At 51.9% G+C, this 20,583-nt stretch overlaps 2 protein-coding genes across 2 annotated transcripts in view; both read right to left on the bottom strand.

The window, feature by feature from the left end:
- Nucleotides 1–1,023: 1,023 nt before the first annotated feature.
- On the bottom strand, nt 1,024–5,445 carry CRYBB3 (crystallin beta B3). Its single transcript, XM_032883247.1, has 5 exons — nt 5,371–5,445; nt 3,895–4,013; nt 3,214–3,346; nt 2,216–2,358; nt 1,024–1,281 (listed from the first exon to the last, which is right to left on the bottom strand). The coding sequence occupies exons 1-5, from the start codon at nt 5,443–5,445 to the stop codon at nt 1,116–1,118; spliced, it is 636 nt and encodes a 211-aa protein (XP_032739138.1). The 3' UTR covers nt 1,024–1,115.
- A 6,599-nt stretch (nt 5,446–12,044) lies between these two features.
- The window catches only part of KIAA1671 (KIAA1671 ortholog), a 127,909-nt gene continuing 119,370 nt past the window's right edge, over nt 12,045–20,583 (bottom strand). Inside the window, exons 8-12 of the mRNA XM_032883262.1 lie at nt 20,290–20,464; nt 20,044–20,171; nt 17,815–17,948; nt 15,254–15,336; nt 12,045–14,105 (exon numbers count right to left, since the gene is read on the bottom strand). Coding sequence (XP_032739153.1) covers nt 15,258–15,336; nt 17,815–17,948; nt 20,044–20,171; nt 20,290–20,464 — 516 coding nt within the window. The 3' untranslated portion in view covers nt 12,045–14,105; nt 15,254–15,257. The remainder of the gene's footprint in view (nt 14,106–15,253; nt 15,337–17,814; nt 17,949–20,043; nt 20,172–20,289; nt 20,465–20,583) is intronic.

Below are 20,583 nucleotides of genomic sequence, written 5' to 3'. Positions count from 1 at the left end.
AACTATTCTGACCCCACTCCCTCTCTGACCACTCCCCCATTGAACTGCTTACTCCTTTCTGGACCGACTGTGGTCCTCACCAAGTCTCCATCACACAGCCGCACTCCTGGTTGGGACCTTCACACCCACTACTCCTCTACCTGGAATGTTCTTATGGTTCATTCAGGTCTCAACTCAAATGTCACTGCCTCAGAGCAGAGTTCTCTGACCAACCAACCCCACCCCCCATCAGCTGCCATCATAATATTGCATTTCCTTCTGTAGCGTGATTCAGAATCTACTTGTTTGTCTGTTTCCTGTCGGTCTCCTAGAAGGTGAACTCTGTGAAAGCAGGACTTTGTTTTGTTCCCTGCTGTGTCCTCAGGCTTCGGACAGGGCCTGGCATTTGCTGAATCAATTCATGAAAACAGACACTGACAGAGAGTTGGAGGGGGACATGAAGGATGAATGGATGGATGGATGGATGGATGGATGGAGAGATGGATAGGTGGGCAAGAGATAGAATGGATGGATCAATGGGAGGATGGATGGATGGATGGACGGACAGATGGACTGACGGATGGATGGATGGATGGACAGATGGATGAGTGGGCGAGAGATAGAATGGGTAGATCAATGAGAGAATGGATTGATGGATGGGTGGACGGATGGATGGATGGATGGATGGATGGGAGAGAGACAGAAAGGATGGATCAATAGGAGAATGGATGGAAAGAACTGATTGAAAAATGCATGGAAGGATGGATAGAAAGATGGGTGGGTGGAAGAATGGATAGACAGATGGATGGATGGATGGACAGACTGAAAGATGGAAACACAGGAAAACAAACACAAAATCAGTGCAAGTTGCTCATGTGATTCTGCCAAAAACAACCAGAGCCTCGGGTAGGAGCCCAGCTCACAGCCCCCCTTGGGGGTTCTCAGAACCCCAAAGCCCCAGCCCCTTCAAGAAGGGACACAGAGGAACATGGCAGGTGGGGGACCGGCCCCAGGCTTTATTGAGCAGATTCTGGGGAAGGGGGGACAGGCAGACCATCACCCTGGCCCTGGAGCCTCCTTTTCTTGCCTCTGCTTCCCCCCAGGGCAGGCCTGGGCCACTGGGGCCTGGGTGCCCTTCAGCTGCTGAGGAAACAGCCCCGCTTGTGCCACTTCTGGTCGCGGATGCGGCGCACGGACTGCAGCTGCGGCTGGTTCGCGTCCCACTCATTCCAGTGGCGGTACTCGCCCCGCTCAAACACGTACTGGCGCCCTCGGTAGCCAGGGAACTCATAGCCAACCCACCTGCCGGGAACCAAGGTCAGAGTGAGGACGGTCAGCTCCCTGCCTCCAGCCACACCAAGACTTTTAAAGCCAGCATCTGACCATGTTCTCTGCCTGGCTAAATTTCTCCCTGGCTCCCCAGTGCCCTCCAGATGAATCAAACTCACTACCCAGCTCACAGGTCCTGCACGAACCATTTCCAGCCTCATCCCTCAATGCTCCTTCTCCACACCCCATACTCCAACCTCTCTTACTCTACTTTCCTTGAAGTGGAGTGTCTCTGAGCCCTTATACAGGCTGTTCCTTCTGCCTGGAATGCTCTTCCTCGTCTCATCCGTGGCCCTCTCTCCCTTTTCATTCGTGTTCTTTTCATCTCAATTTATATGTCTCCTCCTCCAGGAAAGCCCTTGCTGATTCCCCTAGGCTGAATCGAGTGCCTGGAGGGGACTCCCAGAGCCCTGGTGTGTCCCCCTCCCATCGCAATCCTGATCACAGTGACTTGTGGATACCTGTCTCCTTGTCTCTCTGGCAGACTAAAATTCTTAAGGGCAGAGGCTGTGTAATTCTCGTTGCTCCTCTACTCCACACATAAAAATGTTTAGTAAAAAGCTGTTGAATAAATTATTGTCAGGGAGAGGTGGCACCCTTCAAGGCTCAACCCCAGCCCATAGGGTGAGATGCAGTCACTGACAAAGGGAAGGTGATCTTAAGATTGCATTAACAGAGGGATTAAGCCTGGAAGGAGGGAGGTGATATACCATGTAGTCTCCCATGTGCTATTCAGCTCCTACCTAGAGAACCACTATGTCACTTCTTACCCTGGTAAGAAAGACCAGGATTATGAAAAGGACCTAGAAGAGCAGGGGGCAGCCACTGGGTAGGAAACACAGTGAAGAGAGATTCTATTTGGAGCCAGAGGATGGGGAGGGGCAGGAGTGGGGAATGGGTCCCTTACGTCCCGTTGATGGCCCGGATGCTCGCCACGCGGTCCTGGAAGCCATGAGCCCAGAGGCTGGGCACGTCATCATCTACTATTTCCATCTTGCGGCCGCTGAAGGCTGGGTTCTCAAACAGGTGCAGCTTGTGATCTGGGCCGTCCTGGGGATGGGATCATGGGGTGAGCGGCCTGTTCCCACTCTCAGAGTAGGAGTTGGGAGGTGCAGGGAAGAGTTCAGTGACCACACAGCCAGGCCCACCACCAAGCCCATTGTCTGAGGAATAGGATTCCCAAGAGGCCCGCACAGGGGACAGGGGTTAGGGGCAGTTCCTCCAGAGCCACTCTCCTTAGGAAACTTAGAGCCAGGCATCCATGACACCAAGAGGGGGCCTTTCAGCTCTTGTGAAACCCCACCATTTAGCAGATAGGGAAACCAAGGCACAGAGAGGCCAGAAGGCGATAAAAGTCAATCACAGAGGAGGATTCCCTGTTCTATAAACCAGGCTCTGATGTGGTCTTCTTAGCTCTCCTCCTGCTGTCATCCAAGCAGGCATCGGTTACTGTGACACGGAGAGAGGGCTGGAGCGGCCACTGAGAGTGGAAGAAGCAGATGGGGGGAGCAGAGTGACAATTTAAAAGTGTCACTGTGGACCGAGTCCCTTCTGGGTGTTTGGGAAAGCAAGTGAAGAATCAGTTCCTTTCTGAAGCTACTCTCTGAATGTGTTGCTTTGAGCACAATACTGATTCGAGGCTGGGCCATGAGGCTTCTGATTTTTAACAGGGTTACACAGAGAAGTGTCAATGCTGTGCTGGGAATTCAAGATGTGAATCCTCATGTCCCTATCCCCAGCCCCATGACCATAGCTAGTTTCCTCTCATCCCATGCAATCTTTCAGGTTGGAGATGAAGAGGGCTCTTCGTAAGCCGGATGCGTACCAGCCCCGCCCTCTGCTGAGCTTCTGCAGGGAGCTTGGATGACAAGCTTCTAGGAGGTCCCCGAAGCGGGAGGTACTTACTATGAGCAGAGGGCGGAGGGACAGGAGGCTATCACTGTGGTGGCTGTTGGACCAGGCATCCCAACGAGGGTAATCTCCCTTCTCCAGCACAAACTGCTCCCCGCGGAAGCCTCTGCGCTCGAATGCCAGCCACCTGCAGGAGGAAGCAGGCCTGGGTCACTGCTGCTGCTGCTGCGGGAGGGCCCTTGTCTAGTGAGGAAGGACCCCCAAGCTGCTGACCTTTGACCTTCAACGCTCCCTCCAACCTGACCGTGGACCCCTGGTCTGGGTATTAAAGGAGTTCCTAGAACATCCTGGAAGCTGAGACAGCCAGAAAATCATCCCGGGAAATAATATGGAGAATCTATTTTATATGCAGCCTCTGTGTAAGTGCTCGGGAACGTCCTTCCAGTGTCTGGCACATAGTAGGTAATCCAAAGACAAATTCCTCTCCCTCCTTCTCCTTCACCTTATTATTATGTTATTGTTGTTATTTATGTGCATCTTTCCATTCATTTTCACAAAAACTCTGTCTGAAGTGCATGCTGCTGTTATCCCCATTTGATAGATGGGAAAACTGAGGCCGGAGATGGGAATGGAGTCGCTTATGGCCCCCGAGCAGATCTAGAACGGGAACCCGGCCCTCCTGCCTCCCAGGAGGTTCAGGGCTGTGAGGAGGGGACTGGGGGTCCAGGTACTCACGGCCCAGACTCCACCTGGATGGAGCCCACCTTCTCCAGCAGGCTCTCCGTCAGGTTGGGGCACTCGGCCGAGAGCTCGCACCGCTTGCCCTGGAAGTTCTCCATTTCGTACACCATGACCTGAAAGGGCAGCACCCTGAGCACCCCACGGGGGGTCGGGCTCCCAGTCCCAGGCCCAGACCCCAGCCTGCGCAGTCCCGCTTGGGGCAGGGCAGGGAGGTACCATCCATCCATCTCCTGGGCTCCATCCCCTCTGCCTTGACCCCTCCGGAGCCAGCACGGGCCACGGGCTTGCACTGCCCCCTCGTGGCCATCGAAGGGAACGCCTCCAGGAACCTCAATTAAAGGAGGGATTGCAACTAGCATTTGGCAGGTCCCTATCTGGGAGAGTGAAATGACCCAGGGAAGGAAATGAAGCCGCTTATGGCCAGGAGGAAATGTGGGCCCCATTTTAAGCTTCTCAGGAGAGGCCAGAAAGCGATATTTCCCTGAATGTGAAATTTCCCTGTGCCTGACAACGGAAAACTCCAGTTGGCAATCTCTGGGCCGCTCTTCACCAGTCTGATGTCCAGAGAGGAAAAGGCTGCAAAGGAAGAGGAAGGCTACACCTATCTTACCCACCTAGAAGCACAAAGTGTCTTCAGAGAAGATCCCTGGGGACACCTCTGTTCTGGTTATTTTATAGAAGGTTCAGAAAGGGTAAGTCCCTTGTCTCAGGCTGCACAGCACATTAGGTAGAAGCACCAGTATTCAAGAAGTGGGCTGGCGGTTTTCTCCCCTGCCCTGGTGCAGACAGGGCATGGCCCACAGGTGCCAGGGGAACAAGAAGGGCCGGCAGTGGCACCCACCTTCATGGTGGGCAGCTGCCTCTGGGGCTTTGCAAGGTCCTTGAGAAGTCTCTAGACCAGCCCTGTGCTCCTACCAATAAGGCCCTGTGCCGGGCAGTCCTCTGCTTCTTTTCCACTCTCTTCAAAGCCACCAGCACATCTGAAGGAATGCCCTTGCCACAGTTATCCTCTTAGTCAGCCCATCCTCAGACCCTGTCTCAGATTAAAGCCCCTAGGAACAGCTTGGAGAGGGAAGAGCTGACAAATTCTCACTTTTGGAATTCTCCTTAGCACCAATTCTGGGGGGCTGAGATGGGGAGCACTGCTCCCATTTTCCAGATGGGGCTGTTGAGGCCCAGAGAAGCTGGGGAACTGGACTGCGGTCAGGCAGGAGAGTCAGCACCCTGTCTCCTGAGACACCCGGGCCTCTCTGCCCCATGGAGTCAGGCTGCATTTGGGCAACCAGTTCCCTTCTGCAGATGAGGACACAGAAGAGAGGAGACGCAGTACAGTGATGGTGAGCGAGGTGTCTTCCCAGCCCCTGATGGCTGGAAGGGCCGCTGTTCCTTTCTGCCTGGCAGAGAAGCTGACCCCGAGGCCCAAGGGCAACCCCAGCCCCACAGCCCCTGGGACCCCTCCCTGCCCTATACCTTGTAGCTGCCCCCAAGGCCTCCATGGTTCTTGCCAGCCGCAGCCTGCTCTGGCGTTCCGTGCTGTTCCGCCATGTCCCCAGGAACACCTCTGGCTCCAACCAAAGGGAAACGAGTGAGTCCTCAGGTCCCCTCTGGGCCACACCAGGTGCTGATGTGATTGAGGTCAAAGATGAGCACTGGGGCCAGGCTGCCTATGGGACGTGGTCATCACTCCCTGCCTTCGGTCATTCAGTCACTCAACAAACATCCACCAAGCGCCCATCATGGGCCACAGGGACTGGCACAGTCAGTGGGTTCAGGATCCCTATTTCATAGAGGGAAACCTGAGGCCCGGTGAGCTGAAGCCACTTCCCCAAGGCACACAGTGAGGGAGCCACCAGGAGGGGTTCTGCCTCCAAAAGGCCTGCCCTTTCCCTTCCCCTTCACCCAATTGCTTCCCGCCACCCAAAATGGGATTCTTCAAGCTCCGTGTAGACACACCATGCCTGCACCCTGCCAGAGTGTGGGCTTCAGTGGGGTTCCTCTACAGAGATCTCTCCCACCTCCACGCTCTGGGCTAGTCTTCTGTTCATTCATTCCTCTGTCCACCAAAGATTCTATGAGCACCTTCTCAGTGCCTGGCCTGCTGCTGGGTGACCGGGGTGAACAGGAGACAACAGACTGGTAGGAAAGGGACAGACAGACAACTAGAAAAAGCATGATGCGGAACTGGGTCCTGGAACACCCGCAGCGGCCCAATTTCCGTACATTTGGTTATTCATTCCATGTGCATTTATGAAGCACTTAGTGTATACCAGCCACTTCAAGAGACACAGACACAGAGAGACAGTTCCCCTTCATCCCTGTGGGAACAGGACCCAAGGTAGTCATGACAAGGTAGTCATGGGAGGATTGTCATGATCTCCATGACACATGGATACATGGGACTGTTCTCCAGTTTATCAGCACACACACACACACACACACACGCGTGCACACACACGCTCCTGTGATCACACAGTCACATCACACCCATCGAACATGACAGCCTTCACCTCTCTCTCTCACAAGCACACCATACCCCTTTCAGACACAGACCCAGTTGCCAGCTCCTGGAAGACCCCCAGGATCCTTGGCAGTCTTCCAGTTGGCTTTCTCCCCCACTCCAGCTATGCTCAGTCTTTGGAGGCCCCCTTCCCCTAAGCATCTGCCCAGGGGCTCAACCCTGGCCACCTCCCTCGGACACCAGTGGAGCTTGGTGGCTGGAAGGGGTCCTCCCTCTTGGCTCCAACCCTTAAGTGAATCCCCAGTTTGTGCAGGGGTCCACCGTGCACGCTGCAGGGAGATCCCCAAAGGCCTGGGCCTGCAAGTGCAGCCCTTGCCTCCCCGCCCCTGCCCGTCCCAGAATGAACCTGCTGCTGTAGCCTCAGGAAGAACAGAGGGGCCAGCACCATCTGCAGACTCAGTCTGCCTTTGCTAGCAGTGTCCTATTTATGGGCGCTTTTCGACAGCCCAGCACATCTCAGCCTGCTGACATAGTGCCCTGTCCATCCAATTCCGTTCAGGCCATTTCACTCCAATAGTAGGCCCAGGAGGCCCCAGTGCTTGTGTCCCTCCGCCATGGCCCCTGATGGCGTCTTGGGGGCTGACGGACCTCATCAGCTTTGTGGTAAGGCTGACAGCACTAGGGGGGTGTATTGGGGTGTAGAGCTCTCCAGTGCCCTTTCTTGGGCTTCCCAGAGCCATCACTTCCTGTTTGGGTGAATGACAGCCTTGGAAGGACACCAGCCCTTAAAGTGAGGGACCCCAGAATCACTCAGTTTTCCCATGGGCCACATGGCCTAAGGTTTAGGTCAGATGACCCGAAATATAACCCTCAAATTGGGTTTCCATGGGATGCTGTAACAGACCCAACAAAGGTTTATTTTCTTCCTATAGAAGGCATATACAATGAACAGCTCCCATTTATTGAAGACCTACTGTGTGCAAGGCACTGTGCCAGCTTCATGAACATTATGTTTAATCCTCCCTCAGCCTCTTTAGGGAAGGAATTGCCATCCCCCTTTCAAAGATGGCTCAGAAACTGAATTCAGAGAGGTGAAATCATTTACCCCAAGTCACACAGCAGAAAGAAGGAGGGACTGGCTTGCCACAGGGCCTATATCTTAGCTTTAATAGAAATAAAGGTGATTATGATAGTCGCCTTATTTGTGACCCCCCAAAAGAAACAAACCCAAACAAACAGAAACCAAGAAACAGGGGCGCCTGGGTGGCTCAGTGGGTTAAGCCTCTGCCTTCAGCTCAGGTCATGATCTCAGGGTCCTGGGATCTAGTCCCACATCAGGCTCTCTGCTCAGCAGGAAGCCTGCTTCCCCCCACCCCCCTCTGCCTGCCTTTCCGCCTACTTGTGATCTCTGTAAAATAAGTAAATAAAATCTTTTAAAAAAAGAAACCAAGAAACAAATCCAAATCAAAAACATAGGCGCATGCATTTTCTAAGTATAATTAGTGATTATTGGAAGACTAAAATGGAGGGAGGGCCAAGGAGTGAATTGTTACAGAACAGGGTTTGGTTTTGTCATGATTTTTGGCTAAAGTCCTCCAGTCAGCCTACAACTCAGTTACCCCACACCCCTGGAGATGGTGGTGGGACACTGTGGGTGGTAGCTGCCCTCTGGAAGCAGGTGGACCTGTGTGACTTCGGGTGAGATGCTGGAGGTCAGCAGCACCCATAAATGGACAGCCACACAGAGATCATGGAACCAAGCGCTCAGCTCAGGCTGCTACTTTCTTGCTTCCACTCACTGAGGATCCTGCCCGCTACTGATAGTTCAAACCCTGGGACTACCTCCTGCTGGTGACCACAGAACGCAGAGGTGGATTCTACCCCAACCTTGGGATGCAGCCACCACCTGCTAGCGATCTAAGAGGGAAAAAAGAGATGGTGCGACTTCCTCCCATCAGATCCTTTAGGATCCCAAGGACCTACTGAGTACCCAGCACCTTCACACACCACGTTTCCTTTCCTTGGGCTTGAGTTCTCAGTATTGGCACTATTGCTGTCTGGGGCCGGTTAACTCTTGGTAGTGGGGGAGCCATCCTGTTCACTGTGGGGATATTGAGCAGAATCCCCAGTCTCTACCCCTTAGATGCCAGCAGCATCTCCCTTCCCTCTTTGCAATAAGCAGAAATGTTTCCCGTCATTGCCTTTGCCAGGTGTCATGGCGGGGGTGGGGGGCGGTGCGCACAATCCACCCAGTTGAGAACCACTGCCTTCAACTCTTGCCCACTAAGGTCACTAACACCACCCCCCATATGGGAGCTCCAATGCTCAGCGATATCTCACAGCCGGGAGGAGGCAGAGTGAGGATTCAAGCCCATGTTGAATGGAAATTCTGCTTTGTCTCCATGGGTCCCTTTCACCCAGGACCCCAGCTCCCCCCTTCCTGCCACGTGGCCCCCAGCTCAGCAGACAACAGACCGATTCAGCTGGGGACGGGCGTGCATGCATGGGAGAGCCCATTCATCCACACACTGACACACCGAGTTCTTCAGTGCAACTTGCATCAAAGCTTTATTTGCTATTTTCATGGTCTGAATGCAACATCTTTGTACATGCAGAGGTCATTCTGTGTGACGGCAGTTGGCCAGGTCCCCAACTGTTCTTCTGTGCATAGGAAACCTCTTTACAGTTACAAAATATAAAAGCACTTGTAGATACCCAATACTCTGTGAGGTCCAGGAAGCCCCGTTTGTTTCAACGTTAAAAATATAGGTTTTTCTAGATGAATTATCAGTCACGCGAGTAGAGATTCTTTCTGGGATTGGAGAAAGTGCCTGTCATCCACCTTCTGTTCAGAACCCCTTAGAGCTTGTGAATTCGTAAGGCAATTGCAAGAACGCCAGCAGGCAGCAGGTGTAACTTTCCTGTACACAGGACTCCAGTTTCTTTCCTGCCATGACTCAGGAAGGGACTCAGAAGAAAGGCTCAGAAAATATAGTGTATTTATATGTATTTTCACTCCCCGCCCCTTCTTACAAAGTGTTTTGAGGATCAGAGTCATCTGGGAAGTGCATCACTTCTAGAATATTGGTATGATTCAGGAAACAACACAGTACAAAATATCTGCCATAACACAATATATTACTTTGTGAGCCCCCAGTTTACAGATCTATAAGGCTATGTGGAATGAGACCGGCAAAAAGCTCAAATTGTTCTTTAGACAATGGCGTGGTTTTGTTTGTTTGGGTTTTTTTGTTTGTTTGTTTGTTTTTGCAGGTGTGACACCATTAGAGATTGTCCAAAAAAAGCCAGTCTGATTCATGGAGGAAGATTATCAGGTAGCAGGTTAGAGGGTGACTCTTTAAGGAAATTTGGGGGTGGGGGAGGGGGATAAGCTGATTGATTTTAAAGGTTAATTTGCTAGGAACCTCAGGTTGATTTTCCAGAACACAAGATTTCTGCACCCCTCCCTGAAGGACCCAATCCAAACCAGAGAAAGCAAATTCTAGAGGGGTGGGAGCCAAAGGGGAGAGGCTGGTGAAGACCGTGGCTTTCCACGTGGCTCTGAATTTTCAGAACCTCAGTTCCCCCAAATCCCAACAGGGTTGACTCATAGCAGCTCCTCAGCAGAACCCGGATCCATGGCTCCCCAGGTGGCTGTCGCCGAGGGTGGGCCCCCTTCCAGATGTGGAGTGGCTCCCTCCACGTCAACATTGTCCCTCTTACCCCGTGGACTCATGAGGCCATGGGAGTTTTGCTTCCACGTTTTAACATGTGGTGGAGGAAGAAAGGCACAATTGAGGGTGTGGCAGGCTTCCCCGTGACTGCAGTTATCTGTCACGGTGTAACTTAGGGGCGAGGGTGTCTCCCGTTGGATGGAACTTTTCTCCTGCCTCCACATCTCCCCCTCGGGTTCACCCTGAAATGCTAGTTTACATGAAGGCTAAGTAATCTGGCTTCCTGTACTGAGTGATGGGACTGGAGGGGTTGGCGGAGGGGAGTCACGGGGATTGAGGGCACAAAGCAGACACTGGTGAGGGAGAGGCAGGCTCCAGTCCTCTCCGTGGGACACTGTCTTCCATGCAGGCCCAAGTCACCTTTAAAAAAGCACGTAGTTTTGGAGGTTATCTGACCACACACCTGCGGATTTTCAGCTCTGTGATCATGCCTAGCTTCTGGGGCAATCTGGGGGCATCATAGTGGAAATTTAAATGTACAAGCGTTAAGCGGACAAGGCAGCTGCTAGGGCTGAGGACAAGCAGCTGAGCTCCCTTCTGCCGGGGGAAGCATGCCAATGGTTTCCTCCACTCCCTTGCACAGCCTCTAAGCTCTGGGACCTCAGGCTCGAGCCTATTTCGATGTTCGCTCCTTAGCAATACCTAGAGTTGGCCTCGTTTCCCTGGATGCACAAAGGCAAACACCTTTGTCTGAAAGGAGTTGGCCTGTCTCCCTGGAAGAGCTCCCACCTGATTGTCCTATTCTCGAATCCTGGACAACCTGAGGCTGTCAGGTCTGTGTCACTCAAAACCCCCAACATGAAACAACACGAGGCTTCGGTTTCACCAGAATTTCTCTGGGGGCACCAAGGAATTCTCCACAATACTAATTTTTGAGGCCCCACTGTGGGATTTCATAGGCCAAAGGCCTCTGTTTCATCAAGCAAGGAATGAGGAAGGGGACCTAGATACGGACTTATCAAAACACCAGCCATCAAAACGCTAATGTATAAAGGGTGTGTGTGTGTGTGTGTGTGTGTGTGTGTGTGTAGAGATTGTACATACATAGGGATTTGCGTTCTACGAAAGACTCTCATTTAAGGAGAGCCAAAGGCCCCCAGAAAGTTGATTGGATGAGGGCAGGTGACTTGATTGCATACAAACGATTAAGGCATATTAAGTTAGTTTAAAAATAGATTTCCAAAGGCGGCTCCAGGCCAACTCAAGAAACTAGCAAACAACCTCTTGCTTAGTGCCAGAGAGCTCACTCAGCTTACGAAGAAGGGAAAACCAACAACGCACTTGCCCAGCTATCTGAAAAAGTTCCAAGCATCAGTCATTTCTAACTTCACTGGACTGAGCATAGCGGGGTCCGGGGTCAAGGGGAGTCTGCATGGACAGGGTGGCTCCTGACCCACTGTGAGGGTCTGCTGTGCAGTGGAGAGGTGAGGCTGCTCTCATCAGTTTCATGGGAGGGGGGTGAACTTTGTATGTTTTAATCACCAAGGAATTAAATGGATTTCTGTTTCCAATTAAGGTGTGGGAGGTTAGGCAAAAGATCTCCAGGTTAATCTCAAGTTTAAGTCTCCAGGTTAAGTCTCGTGTTTTTCCTGTTGGGTATACTTGGACTAAAATATAAGTAATTAAGAATCGGAGAGTTTTGCGTTGTATCTATAGTCTCATTGAACAGAGCAGGTCAGTTCCTATTGTCTAAGATGGTACCAAGGGGCCCTTCCCACCTGAAGGAAAGACAGACAGCAGCCAGGAAGCATTGGTCAGAACATGAGGAGTGACTTTAAAGGGGACCTACTGACCTGGAAAGCCATTGTATCAACATTGTTCCAAAACATTAACCAGATCTAGGGGCTCCTGGATGGCTCAGTTGGTTAAGCATCTGACTCTTGATCTTAGCTCAGGTCTTGCGTCGAACTTAAAAAACAAAACAAAACAAAACCACAAACCCCACAAAACAGAACATTAACCGGATCTAAAAGAAAGAAAGAAAGGAAAAGAAAGAAAAGAAAATTCACCCAAAGCAGCAGTTCCTGGAGGAATCAAATCTCCACCTAATGGCCACAGAAAACTGACTGACCACTAACTCAGGGAATGAAAAGAACACAAACTATTATCAAGCAGGGCCAAATCTCTAGACATGAGCTTCCAGATGCAAAAGGCTTGGTGGGTGACAGGGTCCAACAACTGCCCATTGGTAGCCCAAGGTCACCCAACAGGACCTGGGGCGGGGAGGAGCAGTCCCTGTCCGTGGTGCTGAACCTGGAGAAACAGGTTGCTCTCCAACCTTCACCCCAAGTGAAGGAAGAGATGGTAAAGGATGATGAGAGAGAAGAGATGGGGAGACAAATGGAGACTCCTGGAGACATGGCCAGAGAGAAGGAAAGTATGTTTTGACACCATTTGCAAATAATGGATTTTCAAGAAAGACTTGCATGTCTTGGGAAGTCAATGGGTAAGGCCCATCCCTTCCATATCTAGCCTTAGGAAACTCAGTCCTGGGGCCCCTCAGCAGTCACAGGGGGCCCTGTGAACTGTCCCAGGTGTCTTTCTCACCAACGGGCATCTCCCCAGCAGGATTGGCACATGGTTTATGGCAACTCCAGGCATGACAGGTGGCCAGTCAAGCCTATCTGGGATGTTTGCTGGAGCCTTGGGTTTCAGAGGTGGAGGAGGCTGGTGTTGAGGATTTCCAAAAATAAAGACCATGTAGAGAGTGCCTATGACCCCCAGAGGTCTTAGAGATTCCTGGGAATGAGCTTAGAGAAAGGAAGAAAAAAAAGAGGCAAGGCAAACCCTATACTCTGTCACCTAGCATCCAGCACTTCTGTCCAGAGAAGGATTCAGCAAGACCCTCCCTTCCTACATTTGGACCTAAAGGAATCACTCTGTCAGGTGGAGTTTGCAAGGGGTGGAGTGGGGGAGTGGTAGAAGGAAGAGGTGAGAAGAAACAGAAGAACCCTTCCCCCATTCATGCATTTGTTCCAATTTGGAATGAATCTTCTACGCCAGTATCTTGGGTGCTGTTCAAAAAAGACTGGAGAAGAAGATTCTCAGGGCGGGTCTGCTGTTTGAGAGGGAAAGGCACTGCCATCCGGGCTGCTGCCACTGATGAACACTTGAGGCCAAGGGACAAAGATCACTCCACAGAAACCAGAGCTCAAATGAAAAGAAACCAGGAAAATATATACACAGAGGTGACAGCTGGAATTTTTTTTTTTAAAGCACGGATAGGGGTAAGATAACCTGAGATGATCGGATACTTCAAGCAAATTATTCATACACCTTTCCTTCTGCTCTTGAATGTAAAAAACATATATACATATCAAATTTCAAAGAAAATTGGCTGAATTATTGCTTTAACGCCTTCTAAAGCAAACCAAAGTGATGTATAATGAACAGATCATCTCTGCACACAGCCCCATTGTAAGGATAAACACACCTGAAATGAGGATGGGTATGTTTAAAACACTGGAGCTGCTGATTCTTGGAGAGGGAGGGAGATGGAACTCACCAAAAAACCAAACACAGCCCAACCCAGTGATGCTGCCTTGGGCCACAATTACAGCAGGAAACTTTAGTTTCTTCTTCCTCGGAAATAGGCTTTTGAAAGGGACCTCCTCTGGTGTCGGGACAAGGGATACTTTCACAATACAGGTGTTTTCCGGAGCCCAGGGAGATGGTCCAACTCAGATTGATGTTCCCGGAGTGATGTCTCCGGGTGAAGACAGAGAGCGGAAATGGACATTGTTCACGTAAAACACAAAACCACCAGCATGGACAATTCTGTGCAGCCTGGCTTTGTTCTCAGCCTCAAGTGTTGTCTAGGGAGATGTGCAGGTGCTGGAGGAGGGTGGGTCTTTGCATCCTGATCTGGGGAGAGCCTCTGCAGGGGGCGGGAGTCACCGGGCCGTGTTCTCCACCCGGCTGGAAGGGTTAGGCAGGAACAGCATCAGCATGGCCTCATCTTCGGGTTCTGACAGTTAAGGCTTCTGTTCATTAGACGTGGCAGTGTCCCCTGTCTGGAGAGGAGGGGACAGTCCTGGTGTCAGCAAGGGGAACATGGGACCCTCAGTGTCTCTGCCATCAAGCCTTTAAACCTTGTCTGGTATTTTCCTAGATGGTCAGCCCCCAACCCCACAGGTCACAGGCCAGGAAAGATGACTTTTTTGTTTGTTTGGTTTTTTTTTGGAGTCGGGTGAGGAAGGGGACAGGTGGCCAAATGCAGTAGAACCCATGGGAAGTGTAAGGTCAGGTTAGGGTTCCAGCCTGTTTCCTCAAGTGGATGGCTGGAAGGTTCACAGAGATATGACATATATAGCACTAAACACAAAAACCAACACAGGATCCCATTCCTTATCCAAAACGCTTGAGCACAGATTACCTGGGAATTTAGAATTTGGTGGGGTAGGGTTTATTGTAGACACATATACACATGCACATAGGCATACATATATATTATGAAATGCCCCTGGATTATACCCACAGCGTAAAGCACAGACAACCACGTAGGTCAGGCTTTGCTACTAAGTAAGTCATGAAAACGCTTTCGTTGTCCGTGTTTTCTGCATCTGAGATTTACAGGTAAGGGGCTGGAGGGTCTCCTGGGCTACTCACATCAGAGCCAGCTTCTAGGGATTGTGAGCCATATGTTCCCACTCCTAGGACTGACCGCCAGCATGTCAGCGCCTCTTCAGTGAGCCCCAGGGGCCCCTTGATGACATGGGGGCTGTTACCCCATTTCACAGATGGGGAACCTAATGTTCCTCTAAGATATGAAGTCACTTGGGACCCACACCAGGGCACATCTAATCATTTGACCTTCTTAGTCCTCTTTTTTTTTTCCAAGTTAAATTTTAATCATACAGGTTGCATATGCATGTAAAAATTGGGGAGACATTTTGGATTAAGCTAATTGCTGATGTCCCCCTTTCCACTTTATAAAAGGGTTTTGAGATGCAGTGAGAAGTGCATGAGCCCAGAGCCTAGGTTGTCCTAGGTTCCTCGACCAGGCTGTCCACCTGGGTTTTTTCCCTTAAGAGGAAACAGATCAGCACTACCCTCTTCACTGGAACCCAGAACACCCGCACCCATTTTCCCTTCTCTCTCCTCAAGTCTCTGGCCCTTGGCTTCTGGGTCCAGGCTCCCCACTGTGCCTCCCACTTCATACCTGCTCAAGCTTGGTTCTCATACAGGCTTTGCCTCTTCTTGGATTTTAGCTCCTTTAACCATTGGGGAGAGGGCTCTTCTGACCTGAAACCACAAAGCCAGTGAGAGTCAAGTGCGAGCCAGACTGAGGGCTCCTTGCAGGCAGGGCTGTGAGGCACCCGACCCCACATCTTCAGTGCCCAGGCGATGCTGAGCCAGGTACTTGCAGGCGGTAAAGATGCCTGTGTTAACACAACTGAGGAGCAAGAAACGGGAATTAAACAAAGTCCCTAGTAACAAAGAATGGTAAATAAATCACGGTATGCCCATTCTATGAAAAAATCTGCAGCTGTGAAGTTGCGTTGACACATGAATTATCTCCGTCCATCCATTTGTCACCCCAAGCACGCCTCCATCCTTCTAGCTCTCCACCCACATAAATGCCTATGATGGTTAATTGCATGTGTCAACTTGGCTAGGCCACTGTACCCAAGTATTTGGATGAACATTGTTCTAGATGGTTCTGTGAAGGCATTTTTTAAGATGAAATTAATATTTAAGTCAGTAGGCTTTGAATAAAGCAGATTACCCTCCCTATTATGGGTGGGCCTCACCCAATCAGTTGAAGATCTTGCCAAAAAAAGACTGATCTCTCCAGAAGAAGAGGGAATTCTGATCACAGACCACTTTGGGTACTTAAACTACAATACTGGTTCTTCCCTGAGTCTCTAGCTTATCTATGTGCCTTACAGATTTTGAACTTGCTGGTACCCATGATTAGGGAAGCTAGTTCCTTAAAATCAATCTCAATCTCAATCTCTCTTAACTACGGCCTTGTTTCTCTTCACCTCTTGTCCTTTTGCTTCCCACAGCACACTCTATGCTCTGGTAATAGGCCCTGGCTATAGCTCCCTTGTAATGTCAGGCCTCCAGGCCTTTGCATGTGCTGTGACTTCAGCCTGGGACCCCCTCATGCTGCCCTCTTTTGGTCTATCATGACTCAGCCCAGGCAACTCCTTCTCTTGGAAGCCTTTTTATGCACTTTTCTTCCTCAGGTTCAGGTTTCGAGTCCTTCCTCTATCATGGGGGTCAGATAAAGAGCCAGATGGGAAGTAGTTTTGACTTTGTAGGTCATGGGTTGTCTGCTACAACTAGTCAACTCTGCAGCCCAAACAGGAGAGCAGCCGGACACAGTATGGAGAGGAATGGGTGTGACTGTGTGCCAATAAAGCTTTGTTTACAAAAACAGACAGTGGGCTGAAATCTGGCCTGTGGTCTGTAGCTTCCTAACTCACTGCTCTATCTCAGCACTTAAAACATTACAACATTAGGGGTGCCTGGGTGGCTCAGTGGGTTAAGCCTCTGCCTTCAGCTCAGGTCATGATCTCAGGGTTCTGGGATCAAGCCCCATGTCAGGCTCTTTGCTCAGCAGGGAGTCTGCTTCCTCCTCTCTCTCTGCCTGCCTCTCTGCCTACTTGTGATCTCTGTCTGTCAAATAAATAAATAAAATCTTTAAAAAAAAAACATTACAACATTAGTGTGAATAATTCTTAACTTTTATGTCTTAACTTGTGAAAAGAATCCCACTCACTCTCTCTTCTTTTTCTTAGCACCAGGGAGAGGTGGGGAGTGGGAGAGAGAGAATTTTAAGCAGGCTCCATGCCCAGTGAGGAGCCCGACCTAGAACTCGATCTCAGGACCCCAAGATCATGACCTGAGCCGAAAACAAGAGTCAAACGCTCAGCTGACTGAGTGCCCCAGGCACCCCAGAATCCCACGCTCCTTTATTGAGCACGTCTGAAAGCCAGCACCAATGCAAAGGGCTCTGCACACCCTTCTTCTTTTCTTCCTCATGACCGCCCTGGAAGGTTAGAATGAGGAGTAAACCCATTTTGCAGATAAAGAGGTTGAGGCTCAGAGAGGCAGAGTGACTCCCCCAGGCCAAGCAGCTTGTCAGTTGCACCACTGGGATGAAGTTGGTTGTGTGATGTGTTTTTTTTTTTCAGAGCTATGCTCTGTAAAGTCCAACCCCGGTTGCCAGAGTGCCTAGTCTGGGAGCCCCCTGGTGGGGAGGGGACAGGTGCTGTGCTGGGCTCATCTCTGTGTCGTGTTGGCCCAGCCTGGGATGGGGGCAGTGGCTCCACGCAAGGCAGCTGAATTCAGCGGATGTCATTCAGCCTGGCCATGCCCTTCTATCCATCTTCCTGGGTCTCCCCGATTCTCCTGAGACAAAGGCCCTTCCCTGGAGGGTATGAGGAGGGAGGATTCCTCAGTTTCCCCACCAATCTGGAGAGGGCTGGGCTAGGTATTTAGTCTTCCCACAACACAGCCCTGGATCTCCACGTGGGATGTGGAGGGAGCAGGGGGAGCGGGGAGAGCGAGGCCAGCCAGCCTCATTCCTGGTCCTCTTTCCCCATCTCTGCGCGTGTGTGTTTATCTCTCAGGCTGCCGGGAGTTCGTGTGAGCAAAGCTAGAGGGAAAGACACAGCTGCAACTCCCTTTGAATGCAGCTCTAAGACCCGACAAGCCCCCACCCGACAAGACCCCACCAAGGGTGGAGGCCTCCTCCTCAAGTCCCCTCACCTGTCGTCCTTCTCCACGCTGGAGGGCAGCACGCGACTGCCCAGAGTGAAGGGAGCCTTGGGCGTCTTGGGCTGGGGGGCCCAGCCTGGGGCCTCGCTGGGGCTGTCGGCCTCTGGCCTCTTGTGCAGCTGAGCCTGGGGAGAGAAGAGAGCCACTTCTGTAACCGCCTCTGGTCTGCAGAAGGCTCCCATCTGAAGGCACCGTCGCGTAGGGCAACAACAGGGCCCCCCAGCAACTGAACAGACCCAGGCAGGCAACACAGGGGTGGGGGAGATGCCTCCTGACCTTGGAGGCTGAGAGAAATCGGACACCAGGCAAGTAGTCTACCCAGCCACCCTTGGCCACTAGAATCAAAGAACCACCACTACAACCCCGCACAATCATGTCCTCTCCTCTTTGATGGAAAAGCCACCATTTATATGCTCTCGGGTTGGGATGGTCTGTCTCCTTTAGCTGCCCATGAACGCCGGCATGGAGGCAATGGCCGCATCTTCCACTTGACATTCAGCTGTGCTAAGCTTCTTGGTCCTGTGTCCACATGGATAAATGAGGTTTTTGTTTGTTTGTTTGTTTGTTTTTAAAGATTTTATTTAGGGGCGCCTGGGTGGCTCAGTAGGTTGGGCCTCTGCCCTCAGCTCAGGTCATGATCTCAGGGTCCCAGGATCAAGACCCGCATCGGGATCTCTGCTCAGCAGGGAGCCTGCTTCCCCGCTCTCTTTCTGCTTACCCCTCTCCCTCTCTGTGTCACATAAATAAATAACATCTTAAAAGGAAAAGATTTTATTTATCTGTGTGACACAGAGAGAGACACAGCAAGAGAGGGAACCCAAGCAGAGGGAGAAGCAGACTTACCATAGAGCAGGGAGCTGACATGGGGCTCGATCCCAGGACCCCAGGATCATGACCTGAGCCAAAGGCAGATGCTTAACAACTGAGCCACACAAGTGCCCCTAAAATGAGTTTCAACTATCACATTCCCACAAGAAAAAGGCAGGGTGGATTTCCCCCCTTTTCTGGAAGGCATGGTGGGGGATGGGATGGCAGTATGGTGTGTACAGAGTTCCCCCAGGGGCCCGGGGTGTGATGGTGGCAGGTGGCCACTGTCCCCCACGTAACACTGGACGGCCCCCATCACCATCGTCTGCCTGACCCCTCGGTGTGCCGAATGTCCACCATTTGGACTCTAACCAGGCCTAACGTATATGACACACATTAGCCCGAAGCAGAGGCTGGCTCTCTGTGTTTTACAGAAGAGTAGCCTGAAGGCCAAAGGTCAAGCAGTGGGCGCAAATCACACAGTTTCCAAGACCTGGGATTCACAGGTCTGCCCAACCTCAACCCTGACCCTGGGGCTCCTTCCAGAATGAGCCCGGTAGTCTCGCTGCTGGTTAGGACCGCTGAGTGTTGCCCATGGCTGGGAGTGCCTGGAGCAGGTGTGACTGCCCCAGGTTCAAGGAGCTCATGCTAACGATAGCACGAATCTCAAGAGCCTTGTCTGGACAGCAGGGGGGTTGCTGAGCCATGTCCTGGGACCCAAGGCCGGGCCTCGGGAGCTATGTGGAGTGTCCACGGGGAGCCCAGGGAGCTACGTGGAGTGTCCTCGGGGAGCCCAGTGCCTTTGCTGCCTGCTGTGTTAGGCTGCCCTGTGACACATCCTTTGTTCCGACGAAGGAGAGGAGAGGTGGGAAACTGCTGGCCTAGTACAGAGGCCGCCAGTCGTTCCCATTTTTGAGGCCTGTAAAACCAACCACAGGGACAAGTGTGCAGCTGCTGTTTACTGACTTCCTACTCCTGCAAAAATGGCAGGCGTTGTGGCAGTGTGAGTTGTCACTGGGGAAAGCTGTGTTGGGGTGTGTGCGGACCCCCTGAACTATTTCTGCAACTTCTTGTGAGTGGAACTGTTTCAGAAATGGAGAGAGAGGAGGGGAGGAGGGAAAGAAGGAAGGAAAGGAGAGAGGGAGGAGGGAAGGAAGGGAGAGAGGGAGGGGGGAAGGGAAAAGGGAAGGGAGGGAGGAAGAAAGGGAGGGAGGGAGTGACAGAGCAGGGAAGAGAGGAGGGATGGGAGGGAAGGAGGGGAAGGGAGGAAGGAAGGAAGGAAGGCAGGGAGGGAGGGGAGAAGAGAGGAGGGAAGGCAGGGAGGGAGGGGGAAGAGGGAGGGGATGAAGGACACCTGGGGCCTGTTCTCCTCCCTGCGAGGTTGAGCGTAGCTCTAGGTGTGAAGCTCGGTACCTTTAGCACTGCGGGGTCCATGCCCGGAAACACAGGCATCCTCTGCGGGTGGCTGGTGGGGGTCCTCTCAGCCCTGGAAGGCTTCTCCTCCTCCTCATCTGACTCTTCCCTCTTGGGAGATTTCTCTTCTGTCGCAAAGAAAAGAGCACCCAGGTCACTGGCAGCCGCCTGACCCTCATGCAGTCCTTTCGCCATCCTGCTGTTCAGGGTGGCGTCCGTGGAGAAAGGAGGGCATGGCGTGCATACCTGTTGAGTCCTTGAACATCCACGCACTGTCGGCCTCCTCCTCCAAAGGAGACTTGCTCTCTGACTCACTAACTCTGCTGCGCCGGAGGGAGTGGGAGATGGGAGCCCGGCGGCGGCTTCTCTTGCTGAGTTGCACCCGGGTCTTGAGGGCACTTGAGTCAAGGACTGAGGTTTGCTGTGGGTGCAGCAGGCAGGAAGAGGGAGAAAATCATGGGAACCATTAACTGAGGGCACCACCTACGGGAGGTGTGTGTTGCTTCCCCGGAACACAAGCTGCTATCTGGGGGGTACGTG

Source organism: Lontra canadensis, unplaced genomic scaffold, assembly GCF_010015895.1.
Source record: "Lontra canadensis isolate GAN:19392208 unplaced genomic scaffold, GSC_riverotter_1.0 scaffold87, whole genome shotgun sequence".
Classification (NCBI taxonomy): Eukaryota; Metazoa; Chordata; class Mammalia; order Carnivora; family Mustelidae; genus Lontra; species Lontra canadensis.
Note: the sequence above shows the minus strand (reverse complement) of the source record. Positions and strands in the feature narration are given on the sequence as shown.

Coding starts and splice junctions, on each gene's coding strand:
- CRYBB3 (XM_032883247.1), bottom strand. CDS start 5,445: ATGGCGGAACAGCACGGAACGCCAGAGCAGGCTGCGGCTGGCAAGAAC. Junction 3,347..3,894: donor ATCCAGGTGGAGTCTGGGCC/GTGAGTACCTGG, acceptor TTCCTCCTGCAG/GTGGCTGGCATTCGAGCGCA. Junction 1,282..2,215: donor ATCCGGGCCATCAACGGGAC/GTAAGGGACCCA, acceptor GGTTCCCGGCAG/GTGGGTTGGCTATGAGTTCC.